Source organism: Grampus griseus, assembly GCF_964374135.1.
Source record: "Grampus griseus genome assembly, chromosome: 8".
Taxonomy (NCBI): Eukaryota; Metazoa; Chordata; class Mammalia; order Artiodactyla; family Delphinidae; genus Grampus; species Grampus griseus.
Window position 1 is genome coordinate 40,752,537 of NC_139002.1, and position 19,813 is coordinate 40,772,349.

A 19,813-nucleotide genomic window follows, 5' to 3' on the forward strand; every position below is an offset into this window, starting at 1 on the left:
AAATGTAGTCAAATGTCCCTAATTTGAACAGATTGAGGCCAGGTCAGCTGGAAATTAGTCAGAATCACAGAGTATTTAAAAATAAATGCAGCTTTATTACTTTAAATTACATCCAACAATTCAAAGTCAGCTAAGTATTTCCTGGTAAAGTCCTCGGGAGATTTACTTTAATGAATACGTAAGACTGATCTGTAATTAGAATATCACTTTGCTTGAGATTACGTATACATATATATATATATACTTCTAAAACCATCAAGGATAGTTGAAAGCGTTGTTTTACTAAGAACTTAAAACATTCCCTTTCCATTCGGCTCACACTTTAATTTCCCTCTTCCTTGGGGGGAAAAAAGATTTGCAAAGGAAACGTAAGTTTTCAGTTTCTCAGAATGATCATAAAATGCTAGAAAGTAGAGCCCAGTTTATGAGTTCTGGGGAAATGGATAGTATATCTGCCTCAGAGCTATACTGGAAATATTAGGGGTCAGAGAAGACTTTCCTTAAAAGGATTGTTTTCCTGATTACAGAACACATAGTAATTGTATAAATTTTTGAAAATACAGAGAAGTATAAAGTAAAAATATAATTAACCCATAACTCCACTACCCAGAGATAATCCCTGATAACATTTTAGTCATTTGTAAGCACGCTTTATATTCAGATATTAACCCTTTGCCCATCCTATTAGTGGTGAATATTTTATGCGAGTTAGGTGTTTTTTTGTTGTTGTTTTTTGCTTTAATATTTATTTATTTGGCTGCGCCGGGTCTTAGTTGCAGCACGTGGGATCTTAATCGCCGGTGCGGGGTCTTTAGTTGCAGCGTGCAGGATCTTTTTTAGTTGTGGCATGCGGGATCTAGTTCCCTGACCAGGGATTGAACCCGGGCCCCCTGGATTGGGAACGTGGAGTCTTAACCGCTGGGCCACCAGGGAAGTTCCAATCCCAGTTAGTTTTTTACTGTTTGGTTTTCTTAGCAACAAGAAGCAGCGTAGAGAAAGACTAATTGCACAATCTCACTTACGTGACTCCAGTGAGCCCAGCTTTGCAACTGCAGATGAAAGTGTTTCCTATGGGGTCACAGGAGCCTCCATTCCGGCAGGGGTTTGGGAAGCAGGCTGTGATCTCCGATTCACAGTTTCTCCCGGTGAACTGGGAGAGACAGGTACACTGATAACCTGGAGAAACAGAGGAACTCATGAGCCATGGATGCCACTGGTAATGCTCAGAGTGCACGGACTCGGCCAGACATGGCCTAATTCCTCTGAATCAAATCTTAGGCAGGGCCCAAATTCCCAAGATGATTAGCAAATTGGTTATTTTGAACTTGGAACCCATCTTGCCACAAAAATGCCAAGTAATGGTTTGGAGCTTGTGCTAGTCCACAAAAATTCACCTAATTAACCACATACATGAATGCTAGTGAGAATGGTAAGCGACACCCAGGGAACAGATCCCAAAAACAGAAACCAGGATGGGGCAGAAGATGCTTTCCCCACCAGGCTGCTACTGTAAAAGGTAGGATGTCTCCATGAAGGAGTTTATCGTAGGTTCCATACTCATTTCATTAGAACTCATTCTACAGTAGCTTCCTGAGAAGGGGTTTATAAGAAAAGTCAATGTTGTGAGACCTTGCACATGTTTTTACTCCACCCTTACACTTCTTTGATAATTATGTATGGAATTCTAAGCAATTCCCTCTATGTTACTTTTGAGAAATCCAAAGTTGTTTTGGTTCCTGAAGTTTGTGTGTGACCTAGTTTCCTTTTGTCGCTAACAGTTTGGAGGGGCTTCTCCTGTCCCCAACAATTTTCTGAGCTTTCACAATGATGTACACTTAACTTGAACCAGTACTGGGCTCTCACAGTCTGGAAATTGTGAAACTTTCTTTATTGCATTGATGATTTCCTTTGTTTTCTCTATTCTGTTTTTATGGAAGTTTTATGGTTTGGATCTTAGATTATTTGGATCTTCCTTTAATTTTATCTTTCTCTCATGTTACACTTCTGTGGGGTTTTGCTTTACTTTCCGAGAGAGTTTCTCATCTTTTGAAACTTTTATTGAGATTTTCATTTATGTTATCATAAATAGTTTCTTCCAAGTTGCTTTTCTCTGTTTCTGTGATTTGGTCTCTGTGAAGGTAGATTTTATGTATCAAGCTGATTAGGCTACGGTGCCCAGTTATTGGTCAAACACTAGTCTAGATGTTGCTGTGAGGGTATTTGTGGATGTGATTAACGTTTATAATCAGTTGACTTTAAGTAAAGCAGATTACCCTACATAATGTGGGTGGATTTTATTCATTCAAAAGAAGGCCTTAAGAAGAAGGAATGCTGCCTCAAGACTGCAACACAGAAATCTTGGCTGAATTTCCAGATACGAGGATTTCAAAGTAAAGACTGAAAAATCTACTCTTCATGAATTTCCAGCCTGCTGTCCTGCCCTATAAATTTCAGACTTGCTAGCCCCACAATCTTGTGAACAAATTTCTTAAAAATCAATCAATCAATCAATCAGTCAGTCTATCTCTCTCTCTACCTACCTATCTATAATGTACCTATCTACCTTTCCATCAATCATCTATCTATCTGTCTATCTATCGTATTGTTTCTGTGTCCCTGGAGAACCTTAATACAGTCCATCTCTTCCACATGAGAGGATTTCCTTTTTCTGGTAATCCTGGCTTATCAGCTCATATTGAAGAGTGGGGTCGAAGAAAACTAGAAATCGAAATCTGATAGGAAGCTCTAAGCACATCAGTGGAGCTTGTCAACAATACTGTGTCAGTACCCTTGGGTTGCTCAAGGTTGGTTAATTTCCACATTAATGGCTCTATCATCTGCCCAGAGGGAGGGTAAAGGCTGGTTTCTAATGTTTGGGGGAGTGGGTGGTAGTAGAGGAAGAGTATTTGTGGGTCTCAGCATCCAACAAGCACATCCTATTTACTTTGGTTTGCAAATAACCATCCCCACTCTTATTTGAAGGGCTCTTGGGCTAACCTCTGCTCCCCAAGTGGTCAGTGACTGATGCTGGGATATTGTAGATTGATCTCTATAGGTATAAGATAGCTAATAATCTATAGATTGAAATACAGCATGCTCTCACGGACGTTTTATTGAATCGCCACTCCAGAGAACTCTCACATACAGGAGGACATTATGACTGTGTGTGGGTGTTCATAGGTTTGGAGAGAGAAGGACTCATCTTCAGGAGGCAAGTGGAAGAGGCAAGAGAGAAATCTTTACACTCCTAAGAGGAAGGAACTGGGTAGCCCCAGCCTTCCTGGCACTAAGAACCCAGAGGGCCAGAGGTTGAGGCTCTGAGAGAGAGACATAATACTCTTGAATGCAACACCAATGAAATACCAGGGAACTAATATATAAGGAAAGACCACTGTTGATGCAAACTGTGTCCAGAGATGGGCGGCCTGAAGTCTATGGCCAGGATCCAATAGTCTGGGGTCTGCTTGCTTCAACTTATGCTGCTGACTTGGGGTAATTTTTTTTCCAATTTGGGCAGTTGCTCACCTAAATGGAAGTGGGGATTGCTGAAAGCAGTTGGAACTGGGAAAAATGCTTCTTTTTGTCACCTGGCTAGTCTTTGGTGAGGATGGCATGCCATTTAGAGGGAGAGTGACTTGTGAGAATGAATTCAATTCCTTTTAAGACTAAAGGGCGGGGCGGAACAACCACAGTAGGGAATCTGCAAAGCAGGGCAGTGATGAGTAGGGAGGGCAGTCAGGAGGGGGAACGTAAGGCAAGGTGGGTCAGCTCAGGTACAGTTCCTCCTTCTCCAGCTCCTATTTGACAAGCCCTGGCCTTTTCTCAAATAAAACCATAGCAGCAGTAGTAGGGGGCCAGGGAGGGGCAAGGAGGAACTGTCTGGAAATAAGGGACATTTGAATCACTATTATGGAAACTGGATTCTAACGAGGGTCATGGGTTTGATTATTTTGATTGGGTGTCTTTCTGCCTTGGAAAATCAGAATTTAAAATGAGGCACTCCCCTTGGGGCTTCCCTGGTGGCGCAGTGGTTGAGAGTCCGCCTGCGGTTCGTGCCCCAGTCTGGGAGGATCCTACCTGCCGCGGAGCGGCTGGGCCCGTGAGCCATGGCCGCTGAGCCTGCGCGTCCGGAGCCTGTGCTCCGCGACGGGAGAGGCCACAGCAGTGAGGGGCCCGCATATCGCAAAAAAAACAAAAAAAGAGGCACTCCCTCTAGTGCACTGTTTTACTCTCACACATTGCCTTCTGCATTTTGTCATTTTCATTATCTTCTGTGGGATATCCAGAGCTACTTGATGCAGCCGTCAGCCTGACTGATTAACCTATTCACTGAGTGTCTAAGCCATCGGCAGCGGTGTGCTGGAGCCAGCTCATCTAGGGTGGAGGGTACTGAATTTTAAGTATTCAAGAATTGGGCAGACAGTTACTAAACCACTGGTAGCCTGATGCCAGCAAGGCTGGGAATATTTACACCACAGAAATCAGCAAACACGGCAGATCAGGGCTTTTGTTTTTAGAGACTTGGTTTTCCAGCACACCCCTGAAATAGGGACTGGGGATACAAAGCCAGAAAAACACCATCGACGAGCACAGAGCACTACTAACTTTGCATGAGGCAGAAGCCCCGTTCTACCTCTGAGAAAACTAGCTGTCCATTTTGAAGAAGATGATGATGGTGGTAGCTAACATTTAGTGACATTTATTATGGACCAAGAACAGTTCTAAGCACTTTACATGTATTAACTCATTTAAATCTTAAAACAAGCCTTCAATGAAGGTACTATTATTATTCCAATTTTATAGATGAGGAAACCAGGGTACAGAGAAGTAGAGTACTTATTTGCAGTCATGAAACTAGTGTAGACTTGAACCCCTGTAGTCTGGCTCCAGAGTCCTGAGTTGTTCAGTATTATCCTGAATTGTAAGTTTAACAATCATACTTTATTACACTCTCTATCTGGATTTCTCTGTTTATTAAAAAGAGAAGCAAACTTTCTAGAATCTGTTCTCGTGATGTCAAACCCATGGGACAAGGGAGGCAGAGACCCTTTTGAAGAAATCTTGCCTAAAAGCAAGAAAAAACTTTAAATTTGGAGGGATTTTTATGTCAACATGATGAAAGGGAAAAGCAATTGGATTTAAAAAAGTGGTCAGATTTTCTTTTTTAATGAAAGAAAAGTTATATTTGCTATTTAGCCTTTGTGAAAGAGGCTTGTTGATAAAATTAACCTGTTCTAATGAAGCATTATTTATGATCTCATTATCCTGGCCTGGGCCTTATTATTAATAATTTTTAAAATGTCAACAAGTCTGCCATAATGATATTAAGTGATGTAACGTCTAAAATCACTTTGTCATTCTATGAAGGATCACAATAATCCCATGAAAGGTAAATAAGAGGCCCCATTAACATCCCTACTCTATGGGGGTGCTGGAGAGAATAGTGGCTTAGTTCAACTATGTATAGCTAGTAAATGATCAGTTTGAACTTGAATCCAGGCTTTCAGATTCTCAAATCTTTCTACAAGACTGTATTGGCATTGGAATTTGTCAGTAAGCCAGAACTCACAACTTACTAGGAATCAGGAGGGGCTTGTAGTTACTCCCCACAACTCTCCAGGGAGCCAATGAGATGCAGTGAGACGGACAGCATCAGACATCCTTCTGGGAGCCAAATAATCATCAAATAATAAAGCTAATAGCATAATAAAGCTTCTGCTCTCCCAAAGCATTACCATATGTTGATATAAAACACAAATAGAGGGAACAGAATTCCCAAAGATAGCCAGGCATTATTTGATCACAAATAATATTTTAACACTTTTGTGAATGTAAAAGAAAAATAAAATTCAGTGGATAATCTCAAAGTCTTATTAGAAAGAGTAGATTTTTTGTCTTGGGTTGGGGGAGAATGTCAAATAAGTAAACTATCACCAAGAACAGCAGCTTATTATGCGCTAGGAAAAATGCTAAGAACTTTCCATGCATTATCTCACTTAATACTTGACAACAACCCTCTGCTGAGAGTACTATTATTTTACCAAAGGGGAACTGAGGCTTACATAAGATTGTTTGCCCAAAGTTACACAGTCAGTAAGTGGCAGATGCTACTTCGTACCAGTTTCCAGATGTAAAAAAGATAACTGTCACACTAGCACTGAAATACCTATTAAAAACAAACAAAAACAATGCCATAGCTTCTCTCCTCTCAAATCCTTGTGAAATGAAAAGTGTATTTTATTTTATCTAAAACATTTTTTAACATCTTTATTGGAGTATAATTGCTGTACAATGCCGTGTTAATTTCTGCTTTATAACAAAGTGAATCAGCTATACGTATACATATACTCCCACAACTCCTCCCTCTTGCGTCTCCCTCCCACCCTCCCTATCCCACCCCTCTAGGTGGACACAAAGCACCGAGCTGATCTCCCTGTGCTATGTGGCTGCTTCCCACTAGCTATCTATTTTACATTTGGGAGTGTATATATGTCCATGCCACTCTCTCACTTCGTCCCAGCTTACCCTTCCCCCTCCCCGTGTCCTCAAGTCCATTCTCTATGTCTGCATCTTTATTCCTGTCCTGCCTCTAGGTTCTTCAGAACCAACTTTTTTTTTTTTTAGATTCCATATATATATGTGTTAGCATATGGTATTTGTTTTCCTCTTTCTGACTTACTTCACTCTGTATGACAGACTCTAGGTCCATCCACCTCACTACAAATAACTCAATTTCGTTTCTTTTGATGGCTGAGTAATATTCCATTGTATACATGTGCCACATCGAGAAGTGTATTTTAAAGCCTTGCCTCAAAGCTGTGCTCTTGTTTACAATCCTTCTAGTTACAGCCAATACAGATGGTTTTGAAATCTGCACCCAGATGAACTTAAAATGCCCCCTCCTTTCCTTGCTCAAAGAAGAACATTGCAAAACCTATGAAACGCAAAAACAGAAGTGGTTTGAGCAATTATAGAATGAATTTGGGCTGTGTAGGCAAATAATCAAGATAATTCCTATCTTACTCCTTTGACTTTAAGTCATTTTCCGACCTGATTCACCCAAGTAATAGCGTCCACCTTCGGCCCTGTTCACCTGGGGTAGGTGAACATCATTCTGATCCAGTTTGGCTGCCTCGATAAGGAAACATCTACCTTCCGCACGAAGGTGGAAGTAATGACAGATGTGCAACTAGCACTTGGGATCTGAAGTCAGCGTCAACCACTATGCTGCTGAATTACGACTGCATTTAGACACTCCAGGAACTTTACAGTTTGGGGAGGCAGCTGTGATGTGGTGGGTCCGTCTAAGTTCTGGCTGCTCCTCACCAGCTGGGTGTGATCATGGCCGAGCCGCCTGACCTCTAGGGACCTCCCTGTTTTTATCTGATAATTAAGCCTCACTAATACCCACTTCATAGGGGATAATAAGGTTTCTGGATTCATCAACCACAATGCAGCCCACAAACATTAGGTGCTTTATTGTTGTAATTACTGTAATTACTATGGATTCTGAAATCAGCTTCATTTCTGGGTTGCTCATAAAGCAAACAAAAGAAAGTCATGGGAGTTTTTTCACTCTGACTTTTAGACTGAATATTGGGAAATACTGAAAATTCTAGTCCACGTGAATCTCAATGAGTTTGAGAAAACTGGTGGCCACGTTATCACGTGAGATGCTAATCATAAGTGGAGTGAGCTTAGCTGAGGACTATGGCCTCTGTCATTACTTCACCCTCTCAACTTGTAGTCACTCTGACCTTTCTCTTTCCCTAAGCAGGGTCCATGCAATACCTTTAGACCTTGTAAGATGAAAACCTTTGCAGGTGAGACCTCTAATTTCCCCTAGGAAAGCTGGTTCACATTTCACATATTGTATATTGGGCTGAACCTCTAATACTTTCCTTGAGGACCTGGAAACATTTAATGTGTTAACATTAAGCACAAAGTAAATTTTCACCTTCTGGCATGTTCTTTTGTGTCTGCACATAACCTGGCTGCTTTAGGGTTTTTCTATTAATATCAATATTATATTATTAATGCTGTTACCATGAGGCTTTTCTAAAGTACCCCCCCAAAATTACCTCAGTATTTAGAAGAAAGTCACCCAGAAAAAAAAACTTTTTCCCCATTAGCTGCAAAGCTCAGTCAAATTTGTCCATAGTATATTATCTGGGAGCCTGGCTTTTCCTTTCTCTGTCCCCCTGTGCTCAGTGGGCCAGTGGGCTGAGCACATACAGGGAACCTGTCTAATTCCCTTAAGCCAGCTGTGAAGGGTGGGAGGCCACATAACTGGATCCACTGGTCACAGAGACAGCAACACAGAGAATTTAACACAGAGCTCGACACAAATCAGTCACTTCATTAAAGTCTGATAGACTGAATTAATCTAGACACTTACAAGTTAGGGGCCCAAAATACTCAGCAAAATGATGTGCTACTCAAAGTAGCACAGGTCACTCTGTAGCTGAAGATGCTTCTATGCCCAACTATTAACAAAATCTGGGAACTTGTTGTTTTATGCACCTCGCTTAGAGGGAGTAGGTATGCACTATTACTTTTATCTTTGAAAGGGGGCTCAGGTGACCCCAAACTTCTGACTGTCTGGGGAACAAAGTTCAATCTTTACACTAAATCAATTATTAAAAATGCAGGCTGTGCATCTGACATTCAATTTCTGAATGTCTTATGTCTCCTGTAATTCACTGATTCACATTCTGGCAAATACAGAGTTTACTGGGATTCCCAAATGTCAGTGGTTCTCAAACTCAGAATTGCATAAAACTGTCTTGGAGGCTTGTTAAAAACAGAGATGCCCGAATTCCACACTTGCAGATTCTGAGATTCTGATTCGTAGGTTTGGGTCTCTTTCTTCCTCCAAAGTTTTCACTGAGAAATTTTTTCTTGGTGGTAAATTCAGTAACTTGCAAATACAACTCAGTGACCTAGGAGAATGTTCCTTGGATGTGGACAGTGGATGACAGAGGCAAGTCAATAGATTCTCCTTTTCCCTTAACAACCAAGAGACTCTTCTATAACAAGCTCTTGTTTTAATCACGTCCTCAGATGGTACAGAGGCACCTTGGAGTTTGAGAACCACTATATACAACACACGAAAACAGAAAAGAACTCATTTGTTTTTGGCGTTTCAGGGCAGTTCAGAGACAGAGAGAGAAATCAACGTATCACCTAGGGATATTGTTAAAGTACAGATTCTGATTCATTCTGAGTTGCTGCATTTTTAACATTTCCGGTGATGTGGCTTCTGCTGGTCCCTGGAACACACTTTGAGTAACAAGGGTTAAGAGCATAGGCTGGGGGGCTGGGTGGGGGGGGAGGAGTTCCGCAAACCTGGATCACATCCTGCTTCTTCACTTTACTGTGTGATGTTGGGCTAGTTACTTAACCTCTCTGGCCTGTTTCTTTATCTGAAACATGGGGGTTGAAGGGAGCAAAGAATAGTACCGATCCAGAGTACTGGGGTAAGAACTGTGTCACAGCACAGGTAACAGTACCAAGCACATAGTCACAAAATGACAAACTAACAAATGGAACTCTACCATCGAAAAAGTTATCAACTTCTCCTTTTAAGAGTTAAGCTTGCAGTCTCATGAAAGTCATCTGAATGACTATTTCTGACCTGGTAGTCATCAGTTGCTGCCTTGCTTCGCCAAATTATAGTTTAGCCTCAACTTGGCATTCCGGTCGTGGGCTTGAGCTGAGTACGATAGGATAAGGCACGAAGGACTGGGGCCTCCTTTTCAGATCGTGGGTGCTCACTGGGCTGCTGCCCACCCACTGGGTCTGGAAACGCAGGGGTCACGATGGGACTAGGCCATTTCTTTTCCATGGTGGTTGCTATTTCCAGTTCATGTTTATGAAATACATATAATTTTAAGGCTTTACCAAGAGAGAGCCTTCCCTCTGTGGTTGATTTATAGAGTCATATTTACCCTCTTATTACAAGTCAGCGTTCTGGGCTTTGACTCCCCTGGGGTTCCCGTGGTTTGCTCCTGGGACAGTCAGAGGGATAACCCTGGTCAAATCTGCTGACCATGCCGTTCCAAGCTAGTAGACTCGGCTTCCTTGCCCCTCATGCCAAGGGTTTGGCTGGGTTTGGAGGTGGCTGGAGCAGAATCCTGCTTCTCTGAAAGAAATCTGCTTCTTGCTGTGGGTTGCCTGCTATTAAAACTCTGAATGCTCTGGAACAAGGGCCTGGTGCTAGGATTGTCACAATTAGAGAGTGGAGTCTGTCACCAGGAGAGCCAATGACCAATACCCCAGCATTCTTGAAGGGCCAAGAGAATGATTATGTTAAAACATGTCTCATGGAATTTTAGAGCAACACATAACTCAGGGTTCCAACAACAGTAAGATGTTCAAACCGTGAACTTGTGTTATCAACATTCTCACATGGAGTCACTTTAAGCACCTCACTCTACTTTCTCCAGTTCACATTTCCTACCTGAATACTCCATGCATCCTAGCCTTCGATCTGGGGAAGCAAGACTCTTTTCCTATGATTAGATACCCTGGTAGCCAGAGGGAATTCTTCCAGGCATGAATATTCTTTCATTAATGACTCAGTATTATTGTTCTTTTTATTTTATTTATTTATTTTTTTATATTGTTCTTTTTAAACCATCATTCACAACTAAGATGACTTTTCCTTTATTTATTTATTTATTTTTGTGGTACGGGGGCCTCTCACTGTTGTGGCCTCTCCCGTTGCTGAGCACGGGCTCCGGACGCGCAGGCTCAGTGGCCGTGGCTCACGGGCCCAGTCGCTCCGCGGCATGTGGGATCTTCCCGAACCGGGGCACGAACCCGTGTCCCCTGCTTCGGCAGGCGGACTCTCAAACACTGCGCCACCAGGGAAGCCCTCCTTTATTTTAAATAAGCTTATAATTAGCGAAATACTTTCATAGATATGAGGTAAAGGGAAAATTGTTGGTTCTTCCTTTTCTTGTCCTCCCATCCCTCCCTACTATTTGGCAAGAATGTAGGGAATTTGCAGATAGGATACGGAGACCTACCAAGAATTCCTCTGATAATGGGGGCAAGAAAATGGATTCTCTCTCCTCTTTCTTAGAAGCCAAAACCCCAATCCTGACAGCCAGGAAGCAGGTAGGTACCTCCTCACACATCAGAAGAGGGCTCCTGGACTCCCCTGGTGGTGCAATGGTTAAGAATCTGCCTGCCAATGCAGGGGACACAGGTTTGATCCCTGGTCCAGGAAGATCCCACATGCCGCGGAGCAATGAAGCCCGTGCGCCACGACTACTGAGCCTGCGCCTTAGAGCCCGCGAGCCACAACTACTGAGACTGCGTGCTGTAACTACTGAAGCCCTCGTGCCTAGAGCCCGTGCTCCACAACGAGAGAAGCCACCGCAATGAGAAGCCCGCACATCGCAACGAAGAGTAGCCCTCACTTGACGCAACTAGAGAAAGACTGCACAAAGCAATGAAGACCCAACGCAGTCAAAAAACAAAAGGCTCCTGTGCCTTTGATTCCCCAGGGAAGCAACAGAAACACTCTTCCTGGATTTTCTGGTGAGTGGCCACGAGTTTGGTGGCCCTGGGCTCAGTACTGTTATGCATGAGAGCACGGTACTTCCCCATCTGGACCACACCCGGGGGGCTCCTGAAATAAGGACCACTGGGCCCTCTCAACTAAACAGGTAGTAGGCTTGAGAGAAGGGAGTTGTATAGATGGAGGTGAGGAAAGACACTTTCTTTGTTTAAGGAAAACATTAGCCTCCTGGTACAAAGGAGAGCTTGAGCTGATGAAAGGCTTTATTCCCTTGGAAGAAAGAGTACCTCCTGTAGAATCCCAAACCCAAGCCCAAGCCCAATCACAGGGGAAAGTGAGGAACAGGGAACAAAGAGGAGTTTGAGAGAGGATGCAACCCATGGGTAAAGTTGGGTCCCTGGGGAGGGGAAAGCAGGTTCTTTAGACCATGTGAAAAAGTATATGGCAGGTGGGTCCTCAGTCCTGAAATTTGGTTAAACCAAACGAGATTAAAAAAATAGAGGAAAATTGCTGTTTCTGATGTGGGTCATAGTCATTTAATGAACATACCTGCACTGAATATTTAGCTCAGGGATTTCATGGCAATTAAAAAATTAAAATGTACACTGAAGAAAAAGCAAGATTCCTCAGTCTTTTTCCTTAATACAGTGATTATTACTATTTTAAAGCTAACCCATTGTGGAAGCCCATAGCTTTGCCGGCAAAAACAACGTCCTGCCATCGTTAAAAGTATGTTACAATTTGTGGCTATGTACCCAGCATTTGACATGGAGTGGTGTTCTATTTCAGCCCAAATTTAATTACATGCTCCTTTTATATATTGTGGATGGCTCACAGTAGCAGCATTATTTTGCCTGGTGAAAAACTGGCCACGACTTGTCATAATGGGCTGGTTTATAGAACCACTGAAGTATAGTTACTGCCCTTCATTCAGGAATTATGGCGCCGTAACAACCCTTTACTTACATATACTGCTGAGACAGTAAAAACAGCAAATAGATTTCTTAAATCGAGACAGCAGAAATTTCCCCCCAGGGCACTTGGCCCTCATTGTGGCAGTAACATATGCAAGTCTAAGTAACTTCGTTGTCTGTGTTTCGGCACTGCATCATTTCATGGGCAGTTTATAACATTCTAATAATAAAATCGACTCTACATTTGGAGTTGGGCTTCACGAACATTAGATGGTAATGCACACAGCAGAATCTCTAAGTGATTTGTGAGGAAGGTTTAAATTTGGTAATCACACTCCCACTGAGAGGTTCTGCAGAGGAGCTAAAGTGGAATCAGGAGTTAGGCCGTTGCGGTGGCAAAGCCTTCAACCAGGAGAGCGCCTGACCTAGTTTATATCAACACGGATCCTGCATCTGGGTAAAGTCAGGGATGCTTTCATCGTCAGACTCCTAGGACTTAAATAACCTTGGCTTTTCCCTCAAACAATAGAAACCCTCTATAAATCTACACCACTCCTGCCCTCTTTTTTGGCCTACACTGCTCTTTCTTTCATCTTCATGATGTATCTCTGGGGGGAATTTTACAGGGGTAAAGTATCACTGCCCTCACTGACTGGTTTGTCCTGATATTTCATGTAAATTGCCCTCTCCTTATTCTCGACTTTCTAATCCTTCATAGAGTTGTCCCTAGACTTATTTGTAATACACACGTTTTAAAAGCATGCTCTAAAACATGTCCACTACACTTCTATTTCTGGGGTGGTGGGTTCACCCTACACATCCTTTAGCTTCTAGTAGAATTATATGGCTACCTGTGAAAGGATAGTGCATGGATGCCATAACTCAGAGTGCTACCCATTGTTCTGCAGTGACTTGCAAGTGGTCCAAAGGGGCAGATACTTAAAAGGAGATCCTATTCCTCCAGGCTGCTGAGGCCTGGAAGGGTGTGGAGTGGGCAGGGAAGGGGGCAGCCGTGCCAGCATCTTCTGGGCTCCTGCAGCCAGCTCACTGCGCCTGTGGGATGCTGCAAACGGATTGGCTAAACTGGACGTTCCTGTAATTGTCAAGCTTTGTGACTTCCTTAAAGGGGATTAAGAAGCTGGGCCAGCATTATGGGTGCATACACCTCTCTGGGAGAGCACTTGGGTTGGTCATGCTTGTGACAGCGAGTCCCCCTTCAGGTCTGCCCCCCACCGCCCCTACCCCCCCCCCAACTACCCCCACCCCCTCCTGGCAGGGGCAGGGTGCCCAGGGTGCAGGCACACTCACCCCCGGAGGGCAGTCCGGCGCAGCTGCCTCCGTGCTGGCAGGGGCTGCGCTCGCAGGCGTCAGGGTAGAGCACGCAGCCCAGCTTCAGCTCGGTCAGGCCCACCACCTCGGCGAAGCTGCTGCGCTTGTTCTGCAGCGGCAGTTCGTTGTTATTCAGCACCACGGAGTCCAGGCAGCCCTGGAAGCCGCTCAGCACCTGCGTGACCCGCGTGTCGGTCAGGCTGCGGATGTTATCCGCCTGCACCAGGGCCCCGAAGTAGATGGTACTCTCGGTGCTCAGCGTCTGGAAGTAGAGGGGCGCCCTGCGCCGCTCCACGTAGCTGTCGTCCAGGGACAGGCTCGTGAAATTGCGGTTGAGCTCCAGGAAGACCGAGTGCCAGCTCCCGTCGTTGACAGCGCGGCCCGAGATGCCCAAGATTCCGGGGCCGCTGCCGCAGTCCAGCTGGAACCACAGCTTGCCGTCCACGATCTGTGCGGGAACGAACACCGCAGCGCTTTTTAATATGCATCTGGCAATAAGTTCCTGGACACCCTGTTCCCAACCAGCCTGGGCTTTAGAATGGACAACGCTTTTGATCCAGCCATAAATCTGCTGTGGTTTGATTTTTAATAGTAACTCTCCCTCCTCATTATATGCCGTGCAAATGCATGCCTGATATTTCACAAAGCTTCTTGTATTTAGCAATATGACCACAGGTTCAGAAAGCCACACTTACATATTTAAGAATGCTCCTATTCTTTCCGTCTTCATCCTTTAAAAATTCACAGCTATTTCTTGTTTAGGGAGTCTGTTTATTCTCTGCGCCCTTCCTAGTTACTACCAGCACAGGAATGATTTCTGTGGACTCATTAATATTAATTATGAATATTTATTGAACATCTACTATGTGCTAAGCAATGTGCTAGGTGCTATGGGGACCACTGTTAGCAAAAGTGGTCTGCCCTCATGGGGCTTATATTTGAGTGAGGGAGATGGCTATTAATCAGATCAGCACAGAAATACATATATACTCCCCAGGTAAGTTTGTGTGACTGTGCTGTAGGGGAGAGAAAGAGGCCAGGTAGATTTCTTACTTCGCAGCATCATACATATTTAAGATGTAAAAACCCTCCTATTAAACACTAGCCATCTGCTTAAAACAGTTCTTCAGGACCGCTGCTCATCATTTAGGTTAAGATTATCTCACAAAGTGCTCAGGGCTTGGCCATTTGCTAAGAATGTATGTTTATTTGATGACCTCTGGAACTCCAGAAGGATCTGGTTAACTCTTTACACCTTGTAAATACTTCCAGACCCTGATCTGGGGTCAGCTACAGCAGAGACTTGCCTGCTTTTTTTATTGCACTGGTGCAGAGAGGGCATCCAAGTCCCCCCACCCTCAGCAGCCTGACCCCAGAGGAACACCAAAATCAGGAAAGCGTGCTACTAAAGGATGCTGGCGAGTTGAAAGTTGTTGGGCAGGTACTGGTCCTCTATGGAGACCCAGGTTCAACTGTTGCCGAGGACACAGGCTGGCCTTTGAATCCTCTGTCGTCCACCGTCATCTGCATTTCTCAGAAATGCAAGATGGTTTGAGGATCCAGGGATTGAGGGCTGGACCCATGTCTAGTCAACAAATTGTTATTGGTCCCTGAAGGAATTCACAGCTAGAAAACTGTGAAACAGAAGCTACTTTTCTGGTCTTTGTCCCTGGATCTTGTGGAGGCCAGTGTCTCAGTCACGCCAGGGCAGCTGGCCTTTACTTAGGATCTATGTATAGTCCTATGTGAAAACCTGGGTAGAGAACATGAACTTGTGGAAAAAGAGAGGGGAAGGGACAGAAGGGGAGGGAAGACAGACCTTCCAGGCACTAAGTGCCAAGGAGGTACAAATGTCAAGTGAATTCATAGAAATAAACTGAACCAGTCTTTCCAAAATGTGTTTGGCTACTGATAGATCTGTTAGGAATGATCACAACCTCACCCACCCTCACAAATGGGGTATTTTTCTACGCTTCAGTGTCTTCCGCAGACAACTAATTCTTAGGGTCTCTCATGACTGCCCCTATGGCTCTATGAATTTGCTGTCACCCTCTCTTCCTGCATGTAAAGTTTATGCCACATAAATGTGTGTATATGAAAGGCAGGGGGCTCTGTGAACCAGGCAGAGCCTTGGGAATTTAGAAATGAGAAATCTAATTCTGGCTTTGTCATGTATCATCCAGGTCCCTTGGAGAGCATCGGTTGGCCCCTCTGGGTTTGAGACTCCTTCTATGGAAAGCTGTGACTTATTTTACAAGGAGACTGACTGTGTCCACTGCAGCACGGTCAGCCCCTCATTCACAGTTAGTACATACATCCTGCGCTCTGTAATGCAAATGTACGAATGTGAAAAGACTGCAGACAAATTTTAATTTTCTTTTCAGAGACCTTTCGTGTGTAATCTTTGCTGTTGCCTTTGTCATTTTTTCTGTTGTTGTTCAACAAAATGGACTGAATGAATATTGTAAATCATGCCAGAATACTTGCTCAGTGACAACTCCTGGATAATATCCGTATCTTTATTTCAGTGTAAGTAATCAAATGATCAAATGTGACTTTAGGGACTAACTGCCCCTGGCACAGTCCATCTGCTGTTCTGCTCAGTGGCTACAGAGTGGGGTCCCCAGTCTATCTAGGAAAATCTTGTGGTGAGGGTGCAGTTCATCTAAGGTTTGGAAAAGGATGTATTCAATTAATATATTACTTGGTCCATTCCCCTCCCTAACGCCCTACCTCTTGGGATAATAACCAAGTTACAAACTCATCCAGGAGAACTGATGTGGCTCTGACAGCCTCACATACATCGACATTCTATCACTAAGGAACATAAAATTCTCCCATGGTAACACCGAGCATGGTTAAGTTTCCCTTTTTCTTTCCTGTTGAAAATAATAAGAGCGGCAACACCGCTGAATGAATAGAAAGCCAGATGCTTACATGAGCCTCAGGCTTTTGAAAACAAAAATGATCCGTACCTTCAAAATTCTAGGAGTTTGGAATTATAAGCCTTGTCTAGATGACAAACAAGAATGTGGATGCCAAAAGCTACCTTGCAAAAAGTTAATGTTTGGCCATTTCACAAGTATATTATGCCAGGGAGAGGAAAGAACACTTTCATATCTGAGTCCTCTCATCTTGGAAAATTATGTGCCGATCATATTTAGTATTTCTGTCTTCAGAATAGGGTTTATCCAGTTTTAAAGGATCTCTCTTTTAAGAGGACAAAGCTTTCTCAAAGCAGAGGGCAAGCTATTTTAATAGAAACTGAGGTGTGCATGAAGCTGTAAGAAAAGTCTACAGCGAGGATCTGAATGATGTGCGGGGGACGGGGGAGGGGGCAGAGGCACGTAGGCAATGTGTTCAATGAAATGCATAATTCAGAGTGTGGCCCTACTGTTACGAAACATGCAGGTGTCCAGGGTTGTCTGAAATCAGTGATGTGCTTTAACCTGGATCTTCTGTGGCCTGGAGCTTGGGAGACAAGCTATCAGAGCTGTAAGAAGTCATCTTGTAGGAAAGTACGATTTTGAGTAAAAAGTATGAATTATGGCATAAGTCTTACTGCTTCAGATTGTTCATGCGTAGCTCTAGCAAATGCACCATCATGATAAAACTTTTAAGGGGGTCATTAAATATTCTTTGAAAAGCGAACTTCTTGAAAACCTATTTTTAAGGCAGCCATGAATAGCTATCTGGCATACAGTAGATGCTCAAAAAATACACTTTGAATGAATATGTGAGTGAATAAATCTCATTCCTTCAAATCTCTTCTTTTGATAAACACTGCTGTACTCCTGACCTGTTTGCCACTGCCAGAGGGCCAGGTCCACTACTGATTGGTTTAGGCAAGTCAATGATTCTCTCTGAATCTCAGTTTCCTCACAGGCGAAAAAGTAGGCACTCACATCTATGCACAGGAGAGTGAGAATAAAAATATATGTACGTGAAAGTACTTCATAAACTCTTAGGTATTTCATTATTACTATAACGTGTAATTATAAGTTAGCTCACTTCTCAGTGATAGCTTTCATATATCCTTGAAACTCTGGAATCTTGTGAGGTCTTCCTTGTTACTCTTCTGATCTGTGTTGCAAGGATCTGGCTCTTCCAAGTGGACTGTTTTATAAACCAAATGAGCTTTCCTTGACTATCTTCCTCTTAGTCCTGGGGTCTTAACTAGCCATGTCTGAGAATCATCAAAATGAAGTCATGTTTCATCTATAACTTTCCCCAAAGATCAAATGTGATATTTCTAGATTAACAAGCAAGTACTTCTTGTGCTTCTGCTATAATATTGCACCTGAGAGACTAACATAGGGAAAAAGTTACTTGTGTCTCTCCTGGTGATCTGACACGTTTCTTTTATAGGTTCGAGGACAGCCACAGCATCCATCCCACCATTTACATCCTGACTTTGGCTGCCAGGAAACTCAGAGTTATGGCTTGTGTTCAACTAACCCCTGGTCTAGATTTTTCAATGACGATATTCTGTCCGTCCCTATTTCATTGGTTGAGTCTTAACCTTTTGTTTTCATCTTATTTAAAATTCAAGTATAATTGACTTATCAGATGTGCCACATGATTCGATATTTTGATACATTACAAAATGATCATCAGCGATAAGTCTGGTTACCATCTGTTGCCATACAAAGTTACTACAATATTAATGACTACATTCCCTACACTGTACATTACATCCTCATGACTTATAACTGGAAGTTTGTACCTCCTAATCCCCTTCCCCTATTTTACCTATCCTTGCTTTCATCTTAATGGTGCTTTGATTTTATTGCATTTGAGTTTTTATGGTAAGCCTGGAATCTCTTTTGGAAGAAGACAGGGTATCAATGATGAACGGAAGAACGAGCGCCTTTACTGCTGCTAGAAGACAGCGTTGCTCCTCGTCCATGAGAATGTTCACTTCCCGAGGTCTCCGTGCAGTTCTTCAACTGTCTTGAAGGGGTGCCCTTCACCCCACAGATCGTCTTAAGTACTTTTTAGGGAATGTGCTTTAACCGGGAAAATATAAACAACCAAGAGGTGCAGTTTAAACAAAGCATTTCAGCGTAGTCATTGAACCAAAGTGCAAGGCACATACTGTGCCTAAAGCCAATGAAATTAAATCTTGCATGAGGCTGAAAATGTTAAGCAAACAGATTCAAATCCCCTAAGTGGATATTCCTGGCAACTGTAGGAAAGTATTTGCAGTAGTTCAGTACAGCTCTGTCCTGCTTTGGGCAAAGCCGACATATGAAAAGCAAACTTACAGAACAGACAGATGGGGGGTGAGCATTCGCATCACAGAGGGACGAAGGGAAGGGTTCCTTCAAATAGCAACCATCCCTAGTTTATTAGAATTCCATTTATAGAGATTCAGTTGACACAACTTTCAGAAACACGCTTGTTTCACGAAATACAATATACCTTAGGAGCTAGCGCTGACTGAAAGGTTTAATTATTCTTCTTTCCCATCTCCAGGGTTTTGCACATTTTAGACACTTGCCAGTGAAGTGTCAAATGGCAACCTCCACTTTAGGATCGAGCCATTCACGTCCAATATTTTTGTTCTCTTTCAAATTCAATGCCATTTAAGAGAATTGCTAATAGAAAGTATTGGCCTCCTAAGGACGTTCAGCAACAAGCCTTACTGAAGCTTGAAGGGGAGAGGTGCGAGGTCAGCGACACCCAGGCGCAGCCCCTGGGGGCTGGTACGTCTGAATGGGCAGAGCACCTTCCCAGTAATTATACAAACCCCACTGCTCAGGGCTAGTTAGAAAGTGAGCTAAGGACCCTAGGCAGGTTGCTTCACAGGCTAGGAGGTTAAAAAGACAGAACTTAGGTTTTTGAATTTATATTTTTCCACCATGAAGGTCTGGTTGGAATTCATTGTTTTCTAAAACTGTGCATCCAGAGCGTTTAGCTTGTTTTCTTTTGAAAACACTGCTTTCCTAACAGAGCTGAAATGATTCTCTGAGTTGAATGAGTCAGGGTATTGGGAGATTGCCCATGAAAATGGCCAACTTTAAACTCCAGCTCTGTG

At 43.3% G+C, this 19,813-nt stretch overlaps 1 protein-coding gene across 1 annotated transcript in view; it reads right to left on the reverse strand.

The window, feature by feature from the left end:
- The window catches only part of FAT3 (FAT atypical cadherin 3), a gene marked incomplete at its 3' end in the record, with an annotated part of 623,227 nt that overhangs the window by 9,933 nt on the left and 593,481 nt on the right, over positions 1 to 19,813 (reverse strand). The window contains exons 23-24 of the mRNA XM_082661246.1: positions 13,753 to 14,221; positions 1,023 to 1,176 (exon numbers count right to left, since the gene is read on the reverse strand). Of these exons, the coding sequence (XP_082517372.1) occupies positions 1,023 to 1,176; positions 13,753 to 14,221 (623 nt within the window). The remainder of the gene's footprint in view (positions 1 to 1,022; positions 1,177 to 13,752; positions 14,222 to 19,813) is intronic.